Source organism: Hemicordylus capensis, chromosome 16 (assembly GCF_027244095.1).
Source record: "Hemicordylus capensis ecotype Gifberg chromosome 16, rHemCap1.1.pri, whole genome shotgun sequence".
Lineage (NCBI taxonomy): Eukaryota > Metazoa > Chordata > Lepidosauria > Squamata > Cordylidae > Hemicordylus > Hemicordylus capensis.
In genome coordinates, this window is record NC_069672.1 from 8,283,669 (window position 1) to 8,300,837 (window position 17,169).

A 17,169-nucleotide genomic window follows, 5' to 3' on the forward strand; every position below is an offset into this window, starting at 1 on the left:
TGTCAATTTCAAATGGACTAGACTGTCAGTTTCCAATACCCTATCAGTTTCCACTACCCCCACATATTTCACTGAGCCTTTCTGATGGGTGCTGTTTTCTGATGTGCTAGAGTGTCAGTGTGCTCTGTTGGAGCCAGGCTAGCAGGCAATACTTGAGGGAACGCTGCTTCCATTCTCAGACTTGTTTGCGAGCTTGCCAGATATCTCCTTTGCGTGCTTATTTTGTAATCCTATTTAGAAGTTGTGCTGTTTTGGCCAGTTTAACATTTTGTTTTGGGTGAGCTGGAGAGTTTGGAATCTAGAGAGTTGTCAATCATCAGTTGTCAAAGCAGCGGGAGGGGTAAATGCACCCTCCCCCACTCTTAAAGTGGCATTCCCGCCGGCGTCGAAACATACACCTGCGGTTCCGTGCACATCCCTATAAGATATTCCCCTCAGAGGATGGAGCCGCTCAGGGAAGAGCATAAGGTTTCAAGTTCCCTCTCTGGCTTCTCCAAGACAGGGCTGAGAGAGATTCCTGCCTGCAACCTTGGAGAAGCCGCTGCCAGTCTGTGTAGACAATCCTGAGCTAGATAGACCAATGGTCTGACTCAGTATATGGCAGCTTCCTATGTCTGTGTGTTGGTTAGTGGAAACATATTTTTTTAATTGAAGATTCAAACTATATAGAATACCTGTTACGTTTCCATTATTACATCCAGATACAAAAACAATAATTTAAAAAGATATGTTACATCACAGATTATACAGAAATACAATAAACCACACTTCATAGAATTATGAATACACATACAGAAACAAATACAAAGAACCTCCATGTTACACAAACTATGCACATGTGATATTTCTAACATAAGTAATTGGAGGAGTTGCTTTAAAAAAATCATCTCCAAAATATTTTCCATTTCACCTTATCAGAGGTACTCCTCTTCTTCTGAACCAAGTGTGTTGGTTAGTGTTGAAGAAGGGAATAACTGATTTGGGCGACCATAGTAATGTTAAGAAGCTGGTTATGCTAAGCCGAATTTTGCTCCAGGCCTCAAAAGTTAGAAGCCTGCTTTTTGCTAAATGACAAGGCAGATGCCGCACACACTTTTGCTTAACTTTGAACAGCCAGAAGCAAAATGTCACAGTAAGAGATGTTTGCTTTGTATCAGTCAATAACAAGTGAATGAATAAGTAAAGTAAGTAAAGAAGCCCTTGGCTGAATGTCTGGGTGAATGAAAAAATCATGCAAGTTTCATACCAGCTATTTGGGATGGATGAGAAACCAAGCCAGCCTCCTCCCCATGGCATAAAGAAAGTGTCTCCGGGGGGCTTTCCAGATTACCTGCTACAACTGTGGTAAAATGCTTTGGTTTGGCAGGATTGAATTGAAGCTGATCCCCAGAATCTACAATGGGAAATTTTCCCTACAACGGGAAAATGCAGCTACTTTTTTGCAATAGACATACAGTATAGCACTAAATCGCAGTGGTAAAATCGGAAACAAGGCCTCCAAAATGTTAATGGCACCCTGCTGACAGCGTTGGGACTGTGGTGTCACAACACAGGAAGTAAGGAAACACAATTAGCAGATAGGTTGTGACACTGTTGTAGGGGTTAATCTGGAAAGGGCCTTGATGATGTGGGAAAATGGACATGAATCCCCACATGGAAAGATGACGGGCACCCCATTGGAGTGACCTAACCCAGAAGAAACCTCCAGGGACTTTCCAGCCTCAACTTCCAGAAGTGGGGTTGATGTGAATTCGGTTCGTCCTTGGGTCCGCCTTTTAGCCAATCAAACAGACTCATTCAGAATCTCTTTTGAGGCAATTTATTGCACTGCAGTTGCAACAGGTAATCAGAGGGCTTTACGCTCTCAAACTGATTACATATTGGTTATAGGTGCATCTTACATTTATACAAAAAATCTGAATGATGCTGATACCCTAGACATAGTATACGTGGCAACAAAATGGTGGACTAAGTATCTAGTACACATGCGAATGATTCATTGTTCATCTGGTGATCACTCCTTATTTGGTTACATCCTGTTTTCTTAATTGTCAGCAAAGAACAGTGAGAATCCTGTGAGAACCAAGTTTCCTTAGATACAATTTAGTGGAGAGAGATAATGACGTTGATCATGAGAGGCAGTAATGTCCCTGAGCTCAGCTGGGGTTACTTTGAGTTAGAATGTGGTATTCTGGGCAAACATGGAGTTTCTTTGGTTTTCTAAACACATCAGGGTGATCAGGAGAAGATTAGATTGTAAGGAGGGAGTCTTCCTGGTCTGATCTTCTCCTGATCACCCCACTTCTGGAAGTTGAGGCTGAAAAGTCCCTGGAGGTTTCTTCTGGGTTAGGTTACTCCAGCGGGGTGCCTGTCATCTTTCCATCTGGGGGTTCATGTCCATTCCCCCACACCATCAGGGCCCTTTCCAGGTATAAAGGAAATGGCTTGGTGGAGGAACATCAGAGAAGCCATTGGAACCAGCAAGGTTTTCACGCAGGGCTTTTAAATCCCTCTAGCTTGCATCTTCTCTGGAATGGAGGGTGTGCATTCACATACCAGGGAGATTTGCAACCAATTGGGGAGATCTCTTCAAACACAATTCAGGACTTCAGGGTAGAGCTGTCCAATATGTGAACACACCCTCGATTCTGAAGGAGATGCCAGTTAAAGGACTCTAAAAAGCCTTGTGTTAAAAACTTCCTGGGGACCAGTAAAAAGATCCCTGTGGGCCAGATCCCACCCCCAAGACTTATGTTGTGCAGGCCTGATCCAGCCCCCAGGCCTTACGTTGTGCAGGCCTGATCCGGCCTTCATGTTGTGCAGGCCTGGTTTAGTGTATCCATAATATTGTAAACTAGCTGGGCTAGGCAGAGAACATCTGTGCCTCTAGTTTGCCTCAGTTGTATTCCCTCTCCACTGCTGGCCCTTATTTTCAGCTGGCCAGTCAGCCGGCCCCCCTCTCACCAGCTGCCATTGCCCGCCCCCTCCTCCCAGCAGCTGGCCGGCCAGCCAGCCAGCCTCCTCCTCCAGCCCACCAGCCACCTGCTTGGCCACCATGACTGTTCCCTTCCCCGTCGCTATCCAGGCAGCTGCTTGCAAACTCTCGTGAGAGCTGCCACACATGGGATCAGTGATGGGTATGTTTAGGAGAATTATATATAGAGATAGAGATGGATGTGATATAAGCTATCTGCTGTACTGGAGTGTCTGTAACCAAAAAACCCTTGTTTCTAGTGTTTCTCCCCCCCTCCCCATGTCACACCATAATAAATTTAATCTAAATCTAGTCTAATCTCTCCATTTCCTCTCTCACTCCATGCTCTTGCCAGTTGCCTAAGAATGGGAGGGTGTTGCTCTGGGGGCAACTATCTCTTATAATGTCGGAGAAGCATCCACCTTCTCAGAATTTAGGACCATTGGTTGGTTCATCCCTCTCTGCCCCAGGAGTTTTCTGATGCATGGTTGAGAAGAGGATGAAGAACTAGCATCTGGGGCCACCCCCATTCCAAACATCCATGCAAGAGTGACCCCTTCATCATCTCCCTCAAATGTGCCAAATGAACAAGGGAGGAAGAGATAATCTTCACTTGTTTCCCTCATACATATATTTTTAAGACACATGGATTACTGGACCTCCCAAGGAGCCGTAGACCCTAGATATGCCTGAAGAATGAGTCGATTTGGCCATATTATGTGCCATCACCAGGTCTCTTGTATAATTAAGATGAGTATAGACTAAGAGAGAGTTAAAAACACACTGAACTGGTCATCATGAGGATAGTGGAGAAAGCTCTTCTGGTAAAAGATCTCAAGTTCCACAGTCACTCTTTACAGACTCCAAATATGTTTATGGATTCTTTCTAATCCAATATGAGTTTTTTGGTATACAGTAAAGTATGCCCATCTATTGAGGCTCTTTCCACACTCCAAGCATTGATGGGCTTTCTCTCCAGTGTGGGTCCTGTGCTTCACAGAAAGGGCTCCACTCTGGCTGAAACTCTTCCCACTTCAAACATTTAGGGGGTTTATCCCCCGTGTGGGTTCTATGGTGTCTATTAAGATGTCCACTCATGCTGAAACTCTTTCCACACTCTAAGCATTTGAATGGTTTCTCCCCAGTGTGGATTCTATGGTGTTTATTGAGATCTCCACTTGTGCTAAAGCTCTTTCCACACTCCAAGCACTGATGTGGTTTCTCCCCAGTGTGAGTTCTATGGTGTATAGTAAGATGGTTACTTGTTCTAAAGCTCTTTCCGCACTGCAAGCATTTATGTGGTTTCTCTCCAGTGTGGGTTCTATGGTGCACAGAAAGAGCTCCACTTGTACTGAAGCTCTTTCCACACTCCAAACATTTATGTGGTTTCTCCCCAGTGTGGGTTCTATGGTGTATAGTAAGATCTCTAAACTGGACGAAGCTCCTTCCACACTCCAAGCATTTATGTGGTTTCTCTCCAGTGTGGATTCTATTGTGTATAGTAAGTTTTTGACTTTCACTGAAGCTCTTCCCACACAATAAGCATTTGTATGGTTTCTCCCCAGTGTGGGTTCTATAGTGTATAGTAAGATTTCCTCTCTGGCTGAAGCTCTTCCCACACTCCAAGCATTTATGTGCTTTCTCTCCGGTGTGAGTTCTATGGTGTATAGTAAGATGTTCACTTTTAATGAAGCTCTTCCCACATTCCAAGCATTTATGTGGTTTCTCCCCAGTGTGGATCCTATAGTGTAAAGTTAGATTACCCCTCTGGCTGAAGCTCTTTCCACACTCCAAACATTTATGTGGTTTCTCCCCAGTGTGAGTTCTATGGTGTGCAGTAAGAGCTCCAATCTGCCTGAAGCTCTTTCCACACTCCAAGCATGTATGTGGCTTCTCCCCAGTATGTGTTCGGTGGTGTATAGTAAGATGTCTACTTGTTCTAAAGCTCTTTCCACACTCCAGGCATTTATGTGGTTTCTCCCCAGTGTGGATTCTTTGGTGTGAAGTAAGCCCTCCACTCATGCTGAAGCTCTTTCCACATTCCAAACATGTATGTGGTTTCTCCCCAGTGTGGGTTCTATAGTGTGATTTAAGAGCTCCCCTCTCGCTGAAGTTCTTTCCACACTCCAAGCATTTATATGGTTTCTCCCCAGTGTGGATTCTCTGGTGTACAGCAAGTGCTCCACTCTGGCGGAAGTTCTTTCCACAATCTAAGCATTTATGTGGTTTCTCCCCTGTGTGGGTTCTATGGTGTAAGGCAAGATGTCCACTCTTGCTGAAGCTCTTTCCACACTCCAAACATTTATGTGGTTTCTCCCCAGTGTGGGTTCTATGGTGTAAGGAAAGATTTCCTCTCTGGCTGAAGCTCTTTCCACACTCCAAGCATTTATGTGGTTTCTCCCCAGTGTGTGTTCTATGGTGTGCACAAAGGTGTTCCCTCCTACTGAATCTCTTTCCACACTCCAAGCATTTATGTGGTTTCTCCCCAGTGTGCATTCTATGGTGTACAATAAGAGCTCCACTTGTACTGAAGCTCTTTCCACACTCCAAGCATTTATGTGGTTTCTCCCCAGTGTGTGTTCTATGGTGTACAGTAAGCTTTCCCCTTGTGCTGAAGCTCTTTCCACACGCCAAACATTCATGTAGTTTCTCACCTGTGTGCATTTGCCACTGAGGTTCAGAGCTTGATTCAGGTCTTAAACATTTCATATGCGGAGAGTACAGGCTTCTTTCTCTTTCTCTCTGCATTATTTTTTTGATTCCACATTGCGTATCGGGCTATCCATTCCTATTGTTCCAATTTGCTCGAATTTTTAGTCTTTTATCTTCCCTCTTTTTTCCTTCTGGAATCTCCCAACAATCCTCCACTGGGTTTTTCCACTCTCTGCCTCTCAGAACTACCTCCTGCTGGAGTGAAGAGTGAAAACTTGTCAAGGCCTGAGATGCAAAAGGAGCCTGTATGAGAAGAAATGGTGGAAATGCAAACAAGAGGCTGACTTTTTTCCATATTTGATGCTAAAAGCTACTGGACTAAAATTAAGGAAAGAATGGAAACTCTTTAGATCTGAACATAAGAACATAAGAACAGTCCTGCTGGATCGGGCCTAAGGCCCATCTAGTCCAGCATCCTGTTTCACACAGTGGTCCACCCAATGCCACTGGAAGCCTACAGCAGAAATTGAGGGCATGCCCTCTCTCCAGCTGTTACTCCCGTGCAGCTGGTACTCAGAGGCATCCTGCCTTTGAGGCTGGAGGTGGCCCACAGCCCTCCGACTAGTAGCCATTGATAGACCTCTCCTCCATGAAGTTATCCAAGCCCCAATTAAAGTCATCCAGGTTGTTGGCTATCACCACATCTTGTGGCAGAGAATTCCACAAGTTGATTATGCATTGTGTGAAAATAATACTTCCGCTTGCTGGTCCTAGATTTCCCTTCAGTTGTTGTTGTTAATAATAATAATAATAATAATAATAATAATAATAATAATAATAATATGGGAGAGGGAGAAGAATTTCTGGCCTTAAGTTTAGACCCTGTTGCATTTCGGACAACATGAAACATTTATGTAAGGAGTGTACTGAATTATTGGGCTAAATCCTTCCACCTGCCAGGCGGTGCTATTCCAAATGCTGGCAGTAAGAGCTGTTCCTAATGCTATTGGCAGCAGCATAGATGACAAACAGGTCGTCCAGGAACAAGATACAGCTGGCAGTGTGCACCACCATGCACCCTCTGTCAGCGTCGGAGGGGGGTTGAGGCAAGGGGCATGGCCTATGCATGGCATATGTAACATGCATATTTCTGTTGACTACCAGCCACATGCTCTCCACTACTGCGCATGTAAACTGAGAAGCAAATTTAAAGGGAAGCAAAAATTAAAGTTTTTACAAAGAAAAACCTGAAGCCTATTTAACTGATGTTACCCCCAAAGGCTTTTAAAGACAAGTCTTCTTCGCCACGAACCCCACCGCCCATTGAGATCATCAGGAGAGGTTCGTCTGCAGTTGCACCGGCCTTTCTGGTGACTACTCAGGGACGGGCCTTTTCCATTGCTGCCATGAGGAATGCACTCCCTCTTGAAATAAGAGCCTCCCCATCTCTGACAATGTTTTAAAAGGCAGTTAAGACGCATCTGTTCACTCGGCTTTTTATTAGATAAGGAGGTCAATCACACAATCAAAAACTGTGTTGTACCCGGGTTTGGGAGTTGTGTGTGCTCCCAACTTTCAGTTGTGTGGAAGCAAGGTAGGAGGAAATCCTGGGTAGCTTTTCCTCCTACCTCGCTTCCACACAACCGAAAATTGGGAACACACACAACACCCAAACCTGGGTAGAACACCATCAAAAAGTCTGAGTGACCTCACTATTTTAATAGTTTTTAACCTTGTGTTTGATTTTAAATTATTGCAACACTTTAAACCTTTTTGTTTTCTTTTGTTTGTATTGTTTTATTGTAAATCGCCCACAGACATAGGTCTTGGGTGGTATACAAATATGTGAAATCATAAATAAATATTCAACCCCAAACAAAGTGAGTGAGCCAGCGTGGTGTAGTGGTTAGAGTGCTGGACTAGGACCGGGGAGACCCGAGTTCAAATCCCCATTCAGCCATGAGACTTGCTGGGTGACTCTGGGCCAGTCACTTCTCTCTCAGCCTAGCCTACTTCACAGGGTTGTTGTGAGGAGAAACTGAAGTATGTAGTACACTGCTCTGGGCTCCTTGGAGAAAGAGCAGGATATAACATGTAATAAATAAATAGATAGATAATGAATGAATGAAATATCCCACTCCTCCAGTTTTTTCGAAAAAGGGGTGGTGGGTTATAAAAGCTTGCTTACCTTCTCAGGTTTCCTCCTTCTTCTCTGGAGTAGGCTTCAACTTTTTTTGCTGTGAAAAAAAGGGAGCAACTTTACCCAACAATCTTAAAGTGTCACCGCTGGTCTCCTATCTTCCAGAGCTCCACTTACAGCCTCTGCCATCACTTCTCTCCCCCCATTTAGGAAACATAGGAAACTGCCATATACTGAGTTAGACCATTGGTCCATCTAGCTCAGTATTGTCTTCACAGACTGGCAGCAGCTTCTCCAAGGTTGCAGGCAGGAATCTCTCTCAGCCCAGTCTTGGAGATGCTGCCAGGGAGGGAACTGGGAACCTTCTGCTCTTCCCAGAGCGGCTTCATCCCCTGAGGGGAAGATCTTGCAGTGCTCACACATCAAGTCTCCCATACAGATGCAACCAGGGTGGACCCTGCTTAGCTATGGGGACAAGTCATGCTGGCTACCACAAGACCAGCTCTCCTTATTTCCCCCTCAGGTCTCTGACAGAGCATTTTGCCCAGGGAGATCCCAGTCAGGTTGGGGGTGAAGGATTGACACACAGAAGCCCTTGTCACATTTGGCGAGAAGGGCTACTCTCTTTGGCAGAGAGGAAGCCCGAAAGCGCTTACATCCCCACCGACGGTCACAGAGAAGTAGGGCGGCTTCCCCAGCCGCTCACCCGGCAGCACCAGGGGTCAGATACCAATAATGCAGCACGCAAGTGCACAGTGCATAACTGGGAGCCCCCCTCCCCACAAGTGTGCCTGCCATGCCATGGCAGACAAGCAATCACTTAGTCAGGTTTTTGGGCATGATCGCGACCAAAACGTGGGTAAAATGCATTAGCAGAAACATTTCAACATGCAACTGAACATATTCCCATCCCACTTATTTCTTTCCCCACTCCTCCCTCTGTCTCTCAAGCAGAGGTCACACCCGGCGCAGGTCACAAATCACACTCATCTGCCCGGCGCAGTGCAGGTCAGTGGAAATCACACCACTAGAGACAGACTAAAGAGGATTTGGGGGTCCCCAGGGGGGTGTAAACACCGTGGACTTTGGCCTGGGAGTCCAGCACCTCTGGAAGGCAGAGAGAGAGAATCGGAGCTAGAATCACAGAAGCTGCAGGCTGGATCGAGCCCCAGGTCTGAGCCATGCCCAGGACAAAAGTCTGCCCAACAAGCCAGTAGAAGAGAGGAAGGTAACTGCAGAGGTCCCTGTGCAGAGAACCCTTTAGACACCTTTTCCTTGCCCCTGAAATCCTGAATGCTCTTATGGGATCTGTTTTGTGATCTAAGTTATGCTGTGCAAAAACAAACAAACAAACAAAAATATCTTTAAATTGAACTAGTTTTTCTCAAAGTAAACGTTTTAAATTATTATATAAAGAATAGAAGCTTGTTTATTTGTCTCCACCCCACGCCTATAAGCCTTTCTGCTCTACTGAGGGTTGGTTTGTGTTTTGATTTTTGGTAATTTTGGGGAAATTACCAAAGGGCTGTTGTGGACCCCAGACATAAAACGTGATTGGAAGAATACCCTCTACCCACATTAGTCTGTTCATCTGAATCTGTTTCCCAAGTGAGTATAAAAAGCCACAGATACACTAAACATACGTTTAAAAGTAGTATCTGATCTGAACTGGTCCCTCTGTCTTCTTGCAAACAGGAGGAGAATGGAAAGAATTACTAGTTCAAGATGAATCGCAAGGAGAAAGCTTTCCCTTTCCCCAGCTCAGCCTGCTTTTTGAGAGCTTTCTGCGGTGGGAGCAAGCAAAGAGCTTTTGCAAAAAAACCCTGCCCTCTTTTCTTTCCCTCTCCCACCACACCAAAAAACCCTGCAGGGCTTGATGCTGCTGGCTGAGCTCCTCACAGCCATGCAGGGACATTTTTCACTGCAGAAAATGCCACAGGGAGACTGGGAGGGAGACACCCCCCCATCCCTCCTCCCCTTCCCCAGCAGGCTCCTGCTTTTCCTTTAAAGGTAAAGTGTGCCGTCAAGTCAATGTGCTGGCACCCACAGAGCCCTGTGGTTGTCTTTGGGAAGGATACAGGAGGGGTTCCCCATTGCCTCCTCCCGCGCAGTGTGAGATGATGCCTTTCAGCATTTCCCTAGATCGCTGCTATAAGTGTTTCCCTTACCTTCCTCTTTATCCAAAGCCATTCAGCAACCAGCAACGTGTCTTCCGGGCTGAGCGCGGGATTATTAGTGTGTGCGTAAAAACGCAGGCAACGTTTCATGCAACGGGGTCCTTTTGCGCTGAGCCAAAGACTCCCAGGAGGGAGGGAAGCTGCAGGGAACTGCTGCTTCTCTCTCTTCCCAGCCAAGGCGGCTGCCTCCTGCCTGCTCTCTCCCTCCAGCCCCCTTCGCTTCCTCCTCCTCCTCTCAGCTCCCCTTCGGGCTATTCCAAATCCCGGGGGGGGGGGGGCTGGGTGGGCAGGCAGGAGCCTCTCCGCCTCCCCAAGGCATGCAAACAGTTGCTAGAGCACCGGTGCAGCTTACGGCATTGGGGGGCTGGTGGACGAGGAGGTCCTCCAGCATCCCACAATGCATCGCGCAGGAAGCAGAGAGGCTGCGCGCGGCCATGCCGCAGCTCCCAGCTTCCTGGCCGCTCTTTAAGGGGCACTCTGTGGTCATCAGGCAGGCAGCTGGAGGCTTGGTGAAAGGAGATCAATATCTGTCGATCGATAGCTCTGTTTCGGGTTTTCCCGCTGCTGTTTAGTGCTAGAAGCACTAAAGTAGGCTTTGAAGAAGCAAGATAGGAAAAGCATCGACGCTTTTGAATTTGGGTGCTGGAGAAGACTTTTGAGGATCCCATGGGCAGCCAGGAAAATAAATAAATGGATCCTAGAACAAATCAGTCCAGGATTTTCACTCGAGGCACAAAGGACCCGGCTCAAATTATCATACTTTGGACACATGATGCGAAGACCCAGCTCCCTTGAGAAGTCCATAATGCTGGGAAAAGTTGAAGGAAAGAGAAGAAGAGGACGACCAGCAGCAAGGTGGAGGGACTCGATGACGACAGCAATGAATGCTCCACTGGGAGACCTTCAAGGCCAAGCTGAAGACCGATCATCCTGGAGAGAATCTATCTGTGTGTCACTAAGAGTCGACACCGACTTGACGGCACTTAATCAATCAATCAAGTGCTATAACATCATATGTCCATTGCAAAAAAAAGTTGCTGTATTTCCCTGTTGTAGGGAAATTTTCCCGTTGTAGATTCCCATTGCGGCTGCCAACTCCTCAAAGGAAGATTTGCACCTCACCTCCAGCACAACCCAGCCTCAGTGGGGCCAACCTATGCAGAGTGCGGGAGGCACTGGGAGTTGGGCTGTTGAGTCGAGGGGAAAGGAGGAAGCTCCTGACAGTGACACACACACACACTCCACTCACAGTGGCACTTGGCTGTTGTGGCAGGGAATGATGGGACTTGTAGTCCAACAACACCGGGGGACTCATGTCTAAGAATTTCTCAAGAGCAGGTTTTTGCCCAAGAACCTGATTTCTCAGCTTATGTTGCATTGTTCTGAGGGTGGATTCCAACCCACACATTCTTGCCATATTGCTTGCTACATGCACTGGCAGCAACTCTCTAAGCTATTAGCTGGGGGTGTTGCACAGCCCTACCTGGAGCTGCTGCCAGGGATTGAACCTGCCACCTTCCCCATGCAAAGCAGGTGCTCTTCCACTGAGCTGTGGGTGCTCTGGAAGAACTTATGAAGCTCCCAAACTCAGCCACACCCTTGGTCCATCCAGCTCAGTATTGTCTGCCCTGACCAATACAGAAATGTATTCAGAGACAAAGAAAAGAAAGTGTATGCTGTGAAACACTCATGCTCATGAACCACTTGGTAACAATTATGCTCATTTATTCACAAAAACAGACCCCCAACACAACTGTCAACACTGGGTCCCATTTCCCTCAGAAGGTAACAAGGGTGAAAGCAAGTTGAATCAGAAGAAACAAGTTCTCAAGATTTTCTGTTTTACAGTGAGGCAGATTATTAAGTCTGTCTCCAGCTCTTCATATTTATGAATTTTACCCTCTGAGTGTGCTCTATTGCAGTAAACTTCGTCTTCCTCCTGAAGCTCTTTTGACACTCCAAGCATTCATGTGTATTTCTGCCTAGTGTGGGTTCTAGAATGTCTAGTAAGCTGCCCAATCCAGTGGAAGTTCCTTTCACATGCCAGACAGTTATGTGGTTGTTCCCCAGTGTGTGTTCTGTATTGTAACATACAGGGATGTGTGAACCGGCTCGACAGGTTTGACGTTCGACGTCGAGCTGGTTTGCTTCAACGGTCCAAAGTCGAACCGAACCACCCCCTGTTCAGTCCAACCCCTGACCGAACACCGCTCCCCCCACCCCGCCCCGACTGTTCAGGGGGTTCGTGAATTTATTTATTTATTTACTTTTTAAAAATATTATTTTTAACCTTCTCCCCTTCGGGGGAGTTCCTTGGGGTGGCAGAAGGGTCCACGGAGTTTTCCTCTCCCCCCTCCAGCCTCCATTCTCACCCCCTCTGGCCCGTTTGGCTGATTGTTCAGCCTGTTCAGGCCTCCATAGTTTCAGCGCGGTGGCCATTTTGGACGCTGCCGCACATGCACAAATGGCTTCTGTCAGGCCAGGCATGACCCAGGGCCTTGCAGAGGCCATTTGCGCATGCGCAGCAGAAAATGGCCAGCACGCTGAACTACGAAGGCCCGAACAGGCCAAAGAACCAGCCGAACAGGCCAGAGGGGGTGATAACGGAGGCTGGTGGGGGTAAGGGGAACCTCCACAGACTCTGCTACCACCCCAAGGAACTCCCCCGAAGGGGAGAAGGTAAAAAGAAAATTGAAAAAAACTTTTTAAAAAAATCACAAACCCACCCCCGGACCGAACCAAACCGGGTGTGGGGGGCATTGAGGGGGTGCCGGACCGAACTGGTCTGGTCAGGTTTGAGTCCGGTTCGGATTCGGACCGGGCCAGCCGGTTCCGTGCACCTCCAGTTCAGACACTGCAGTAATTGTGGGGTCTAAATCCAAGTCGGCCCAAATAAGAGAGATTTTATCCACACAAAAATCATTAAATACGTCACAGGGGGCCACATTCTGATTCAAGGGAAGAGGGGCACTTACTAGCCCTCCCACAACCCCGAACAACTCTTCTGGACATGAACTTGTGGATCCAATACAGACTGAAAAGAATCGCTTCTTTGCCACCCGTACTGCTGGAGCATAGTTCTTCAAATTTGCTCTATGTTGTAATCTGTCGGATTTGAGTCGAGTCTTCCTCCACTTGCGCGCTAGTATTCTACCTTGCAGCTTCCAACCCCCCGTAGTTCTTCTATATACCAAGGGGCCAATTTTGAAGCATGTCGGAGAGGACGCTTAGGAGTGATCATGTCTACTGCCCCGGTGAGTTTGCTGTTCCAGTTCTCCACCAGGGCATCAACAGGATCACCAGCAGAGTCAACACTAAATCCCTCCAAGGCTTCTTGGAATCCTATTGGATCCAATAACCTTTTTTGGGCAGACCATTCTAATGGGCCCCTCGCCCCTGTGAAGGTGGGGTATGACTGTGAGTCCAAACTTAACCAGAGGGTGGTCTGTCCATGACAATGGGGAAATCACAGGAGTCCCCACCCATGGAACACCACCCTGATCAGAGTGAAACCATTTATGTGGTCTCTCCCCAGTTTGAGTTCTGTGGTGTGATTTAAGAGCTCTCCTCTGGTCTTCTGGGGGCAAGCATGACTTGTATCTTTTGCTAAGCAGGGTCTCCCCAGGTTTCATATGAAAGGGAGACTAGACATTTGAGCACTGTAAGATATTCCCCTTAGGGGATGGAGCCACTCTGGGAAGAGGATCTAGGTTCCAAGTTACTTCCTTGGCATCTCCAAGATAGGGCTGAGAGAGAGATTCCTACCTGCAACCTTGGAGAAGCCAATGCCAGTCTATGTAGACAACATAGAACAAAAAGGACCTATGGCCTGACTCAATCTATGGCAGTTTCCCATATCCCTGTGTTCTTCCCCAGTGTGAATTCTCTGGTGTATAGTTAGTCCTCCACTCTGGCTGAAGCGCTTTCCACATACCAAACATTCATAAGGTTTTTCCCCAGTGTGGGTTCTATAGTGTACAGTAAGAGCTCCACTTCTGCTGAAGCTCTTTCCACACTCCAAACAATGATGTGGTTTCTCACCAGTGTGGCTTCTATAGTGTATATTAAGGTTTCCACTTGTGCTGAAGCTCTTTCCACATTGGAAACATTGATGTGGTTTCTCCCCAGTGTGAGTTCTATGGTGTACAGTAAGAGCTACACTTGTGCTAAAGCTCTTTCCGCACTCCATGCACTTATGTGCTTTCTCCCCAGTGTGAGTGCTATGGTGTGAAGTAAGACCTCCAATTGTGCTGAAGCTCTTTCCACACTCCATGCACTTATGTGGTTTCTCCCCAGTGTGAGTTCTATGGTGTAAAGTGAGACCTCCACTTGTACTGAAGCTCTTTCCACACTCCATGCATTTATGTGGTTTCTCCCCTGTGTGAGTTCTATGGTGTGTTTTAAGAGCTCCCCTGTCACCAAAGCTCTTTCCACACTCCAAGCATTTATGTGGTTTCTCCCCAGTGTGGGTTCTATGATGTCTAGTAAGGTTTCCACTCATGCTGAAGCTCTTTCCACACTCCAAGCATTGATGTGGTTTTTCCCCAGTGTGAGTTCTATGGTGTGATTTAAGAGCTGCCCTCTCGCTGAAGTTCTTTCCACATTGAAAACATTCATGTGGTTTAATACCAGTGTGTGTTGTATTGTGTAAAATAAGAGCTCTATTTCTCCTGAAGCTCTTTCCACACTCCATGCACTTATGTGGTTTCTCCCCAGTGTGAGTTCTATGGTGTACAGTAAGAGCTACACTTGTGCTGAAGCTCTTTCCACACTCCATGCACTTATGTGGTTTCTCCCCAGTGTGAGTTCTGTGGTGTAAAGTAAGAGCTCCACATGTGCTGAAGCTCTTTCCACACTCCATGCACTCATGTGGTTTCTCCCCAGTGTGAGTTCTATGGTGTAAAGTTAGAGCTCCACATGTGCTGAAGCTCTTTCCACACTCCATGCACTCATGTGGTTTCTCACCAGTGTGAGTTCTATAGTGTTTAGTAAGATTACCCCTCTGGCTGAAGCTCTTTCCACACTCCATGCACTTATGTGGTTTCTCCCCAGTGTGAGTTCTATGGTGTAAAGTAAGGTTTCCACTTGTGCGGAAGCTCTTTCCACACTCAGAGCACTTATGTGGTTTTTCTCCAGTGTGGGTTCTATAGTGTATATTAAGAACTCCACAGTGAAGGAAGTCCTTTCCACATTCCATGCACTTATGTGGTTTCTCCCCAGTGTGCTTTCTACGGTGTAAAGTAAGATTACCCCTCTGGCTGAAGCTCATTCCACACTCCAAGCACTTATGTGGTTTCTCCCCAGTGTGGGTTCTATGGTGTAACCTAAGGTTTCCACTCGTGCGGAAGTTCATTCCACACTCCAAGCACTTATATGGTTTCTCCCCAGTGTGGGTTCTATGGTGTAACCTAAGGTTTCCATTTGTGCGGAAGCTCTTTCCACACTCCAAGCACTTATGTGCTTTCTCCCCAGTGTGGGTTCTATGGTGTTTAATAAGATCTCCACTCTGGCTGAAGCTGTTTCCAAACTCCAAACATCCATATAGTTTCTCCCCTGCCTGCATTTCTCTCTGAGGTTGAGAGGTTGGTTCTGAACTGGAGCTTTTCCTACGTGGGGAGCCCATACTTCTCTCTCTTGCTTTCTGCATTATTTGTTGAATTCCACGATGAGAATTGGAGGATCCATTCCTCTTCTTCCATTTTGCTCCCATTTTTCGTCTCTGTTGTTCCCTTTCCCCCCATCTTGTACCTCCCAAAATGCCTCCACTGGGTTCTTCCTCCTCCTTCCAACTTTCACCTTCTGGAACCAAGAGAGAAAACTGGTCAGAGCCTAGGATAGAAAAAGAACATTCAGGAGAATGGGTGAGAAGAAATGGTGGAATTGCAAACAAGTGGCTGGCATCTTTTTGCATATTTGAAGGCTACGTGATAATGTTAGAAGCTATTGGATTTTATTAAGGAAAGAATGGAGAAGATACTGTGAATTGAACTGTCTTAAGACCCTCTTAGACAGCGACCTGAAGCTGAAGAAAGACATCAGAGAAGCATCAAGTAATGACTGGCTTTAATCACTCTCACTTAGCCTGGGCAAATTCACATTCAGGCCCTGACCAAGAGGCCAGAGGCTGATGCTGGTTTTAGATGAACCTAGAGCTGGTTCTCATCTGAGGCCGCATCATGTCTTCAGGGTCAGTCAGTAAGAACCTCCTCAGGATTTAGTTTTGTTTAATGCATTAATTTCCCACCCTTAAACCTCCAAAAAAATCTGATGAAGGAAGTCAGAGATGCTTGGTACAAAGCCATCCAATGAGCCCCCTTGCTTGCTGAGGGGGTACCTGAACCCAGATCTTCCAGGTTCTAGCCTGACAGTAACTACTAGGCTTGCTTGCACAACCAGTCATAAGGCAGGTTTGTCCTATCTCGCAGCTGGGCCAAAACCTCTCCTGCCCAACCAAATGATCACTTCTTCCCACCCCAACCTTGGTCTTAAGATTTAGGGACAGACATTTCTCCTAACCCAAGCCTGGCCATGTGAACAAGCCTTCTCTATTGCACCAGCTCTCTGGCCCATAAGCTAATCAAATTCATATTTATTAGGGAATATTTCCACTACGTTCTCACCAGTTGAGCAAACCAGACCAATTTCTTTCTCAATTGTACTGTCCTCTTTCAGGGGAAAAGAGGGAGTCTTACCCAGAGAGGCCAGATTCCCGGCGTTCTCCTCCATGACTTCTCTCTGCATGGCTTTTTGGGCCGGATCCAGCAGAGCCCACTCCTCCTCTGTGAAATGCACAGCCACTTCCTCAAAGGTCACCTAGACACAAAAGAAGAAGGAAACATTGGATACCTTGCAGATCACAGACGTCTATCTCTTCTAAGCACAATCCAAAAGGGTCATTCAGGAAAGGTGGTGTGAGAAGGGAGGGGGATGTTCCCCTGCAGCCTCATGGGTTATATTTATATACAGAAACTCCACAACTTACAAACACCTGATTTATGAATGACCCATTCTTACTATCAAAGCTCCATAACATGTTCAATTAATGAAGCCCCAAACTTACAAACACCAACCCAAACACCAACCCAAACAAGCCTTTTCTCCTGGGAACTAAATGAGTTCCGAGTTGTGAACATCCAGTATAAGCAAGCCTTTGAAATGCAACTTGTTTCTCAGTTGGGAACTCTTCAAAATGGTTTACACAGCAAAAAAAGTAATGAGAGTGTGTG

At 46.6% G+C, this 17,169-nt stretch overlaps 2 protein-coding genes across 2 annotated transcripts in view; both read right to left on the bottom strand.

Annotated features, from left to right (window-relative positions):
• Positions 1 to 655: 655 nt before the first annotated feature.
• On the bottom strand, positions 656 to 10,331 carry LOC128338531 (zinc finger protein 160-like). The gene is made up of 3 exons (XM_053281126.1): positions 9,935 to 10,331; positions 7,815 to 7,863; positions 656 to 5,881 (listed from the first exon to the last, which is right to left on the bottom strand). Exon 3 carries the CDS (start codon positions 5,720 to 5,722, stop codon positions 3,905 to 3,907), a length of 1,818 nt encoding a protein of 605 aa, XP_053137101.1. The 5' UTR covers positions 5,723 to 5,881; positions 7,815 to 7,863; positions 9,935 to 10,331; the 3' UTR covers positions 656 to 3,904.
• A 2,495-nt stretch (positions 10,332 to 12,826) lies between these two features.
• Positions 12,827 to 17,169, bottom strand: part of LOC128338633 (zinc finger protein 91-like) — a 32,288-nt gene continuing 27,945 nt past the window's right edge. The window contains exons 8-9 of the mRNA XM_053281353.1: positions 16,636 to 16,756; positions 12,827 to 15,772 (exon numbers count right to left, since the gene is read on the bottom strand). Coding sequence (XP_053137328.1) covers positions 13,737 to 15,772; positions 16,636 to 16,756 — 2,157 coding nt within the window. The 3' untranslated portion in view covers positions 12,827 to 13,736. The remainder of the gene's footprint in view (positions 15,773 to 16,635; positions 16,757 to 17,169) is intronic.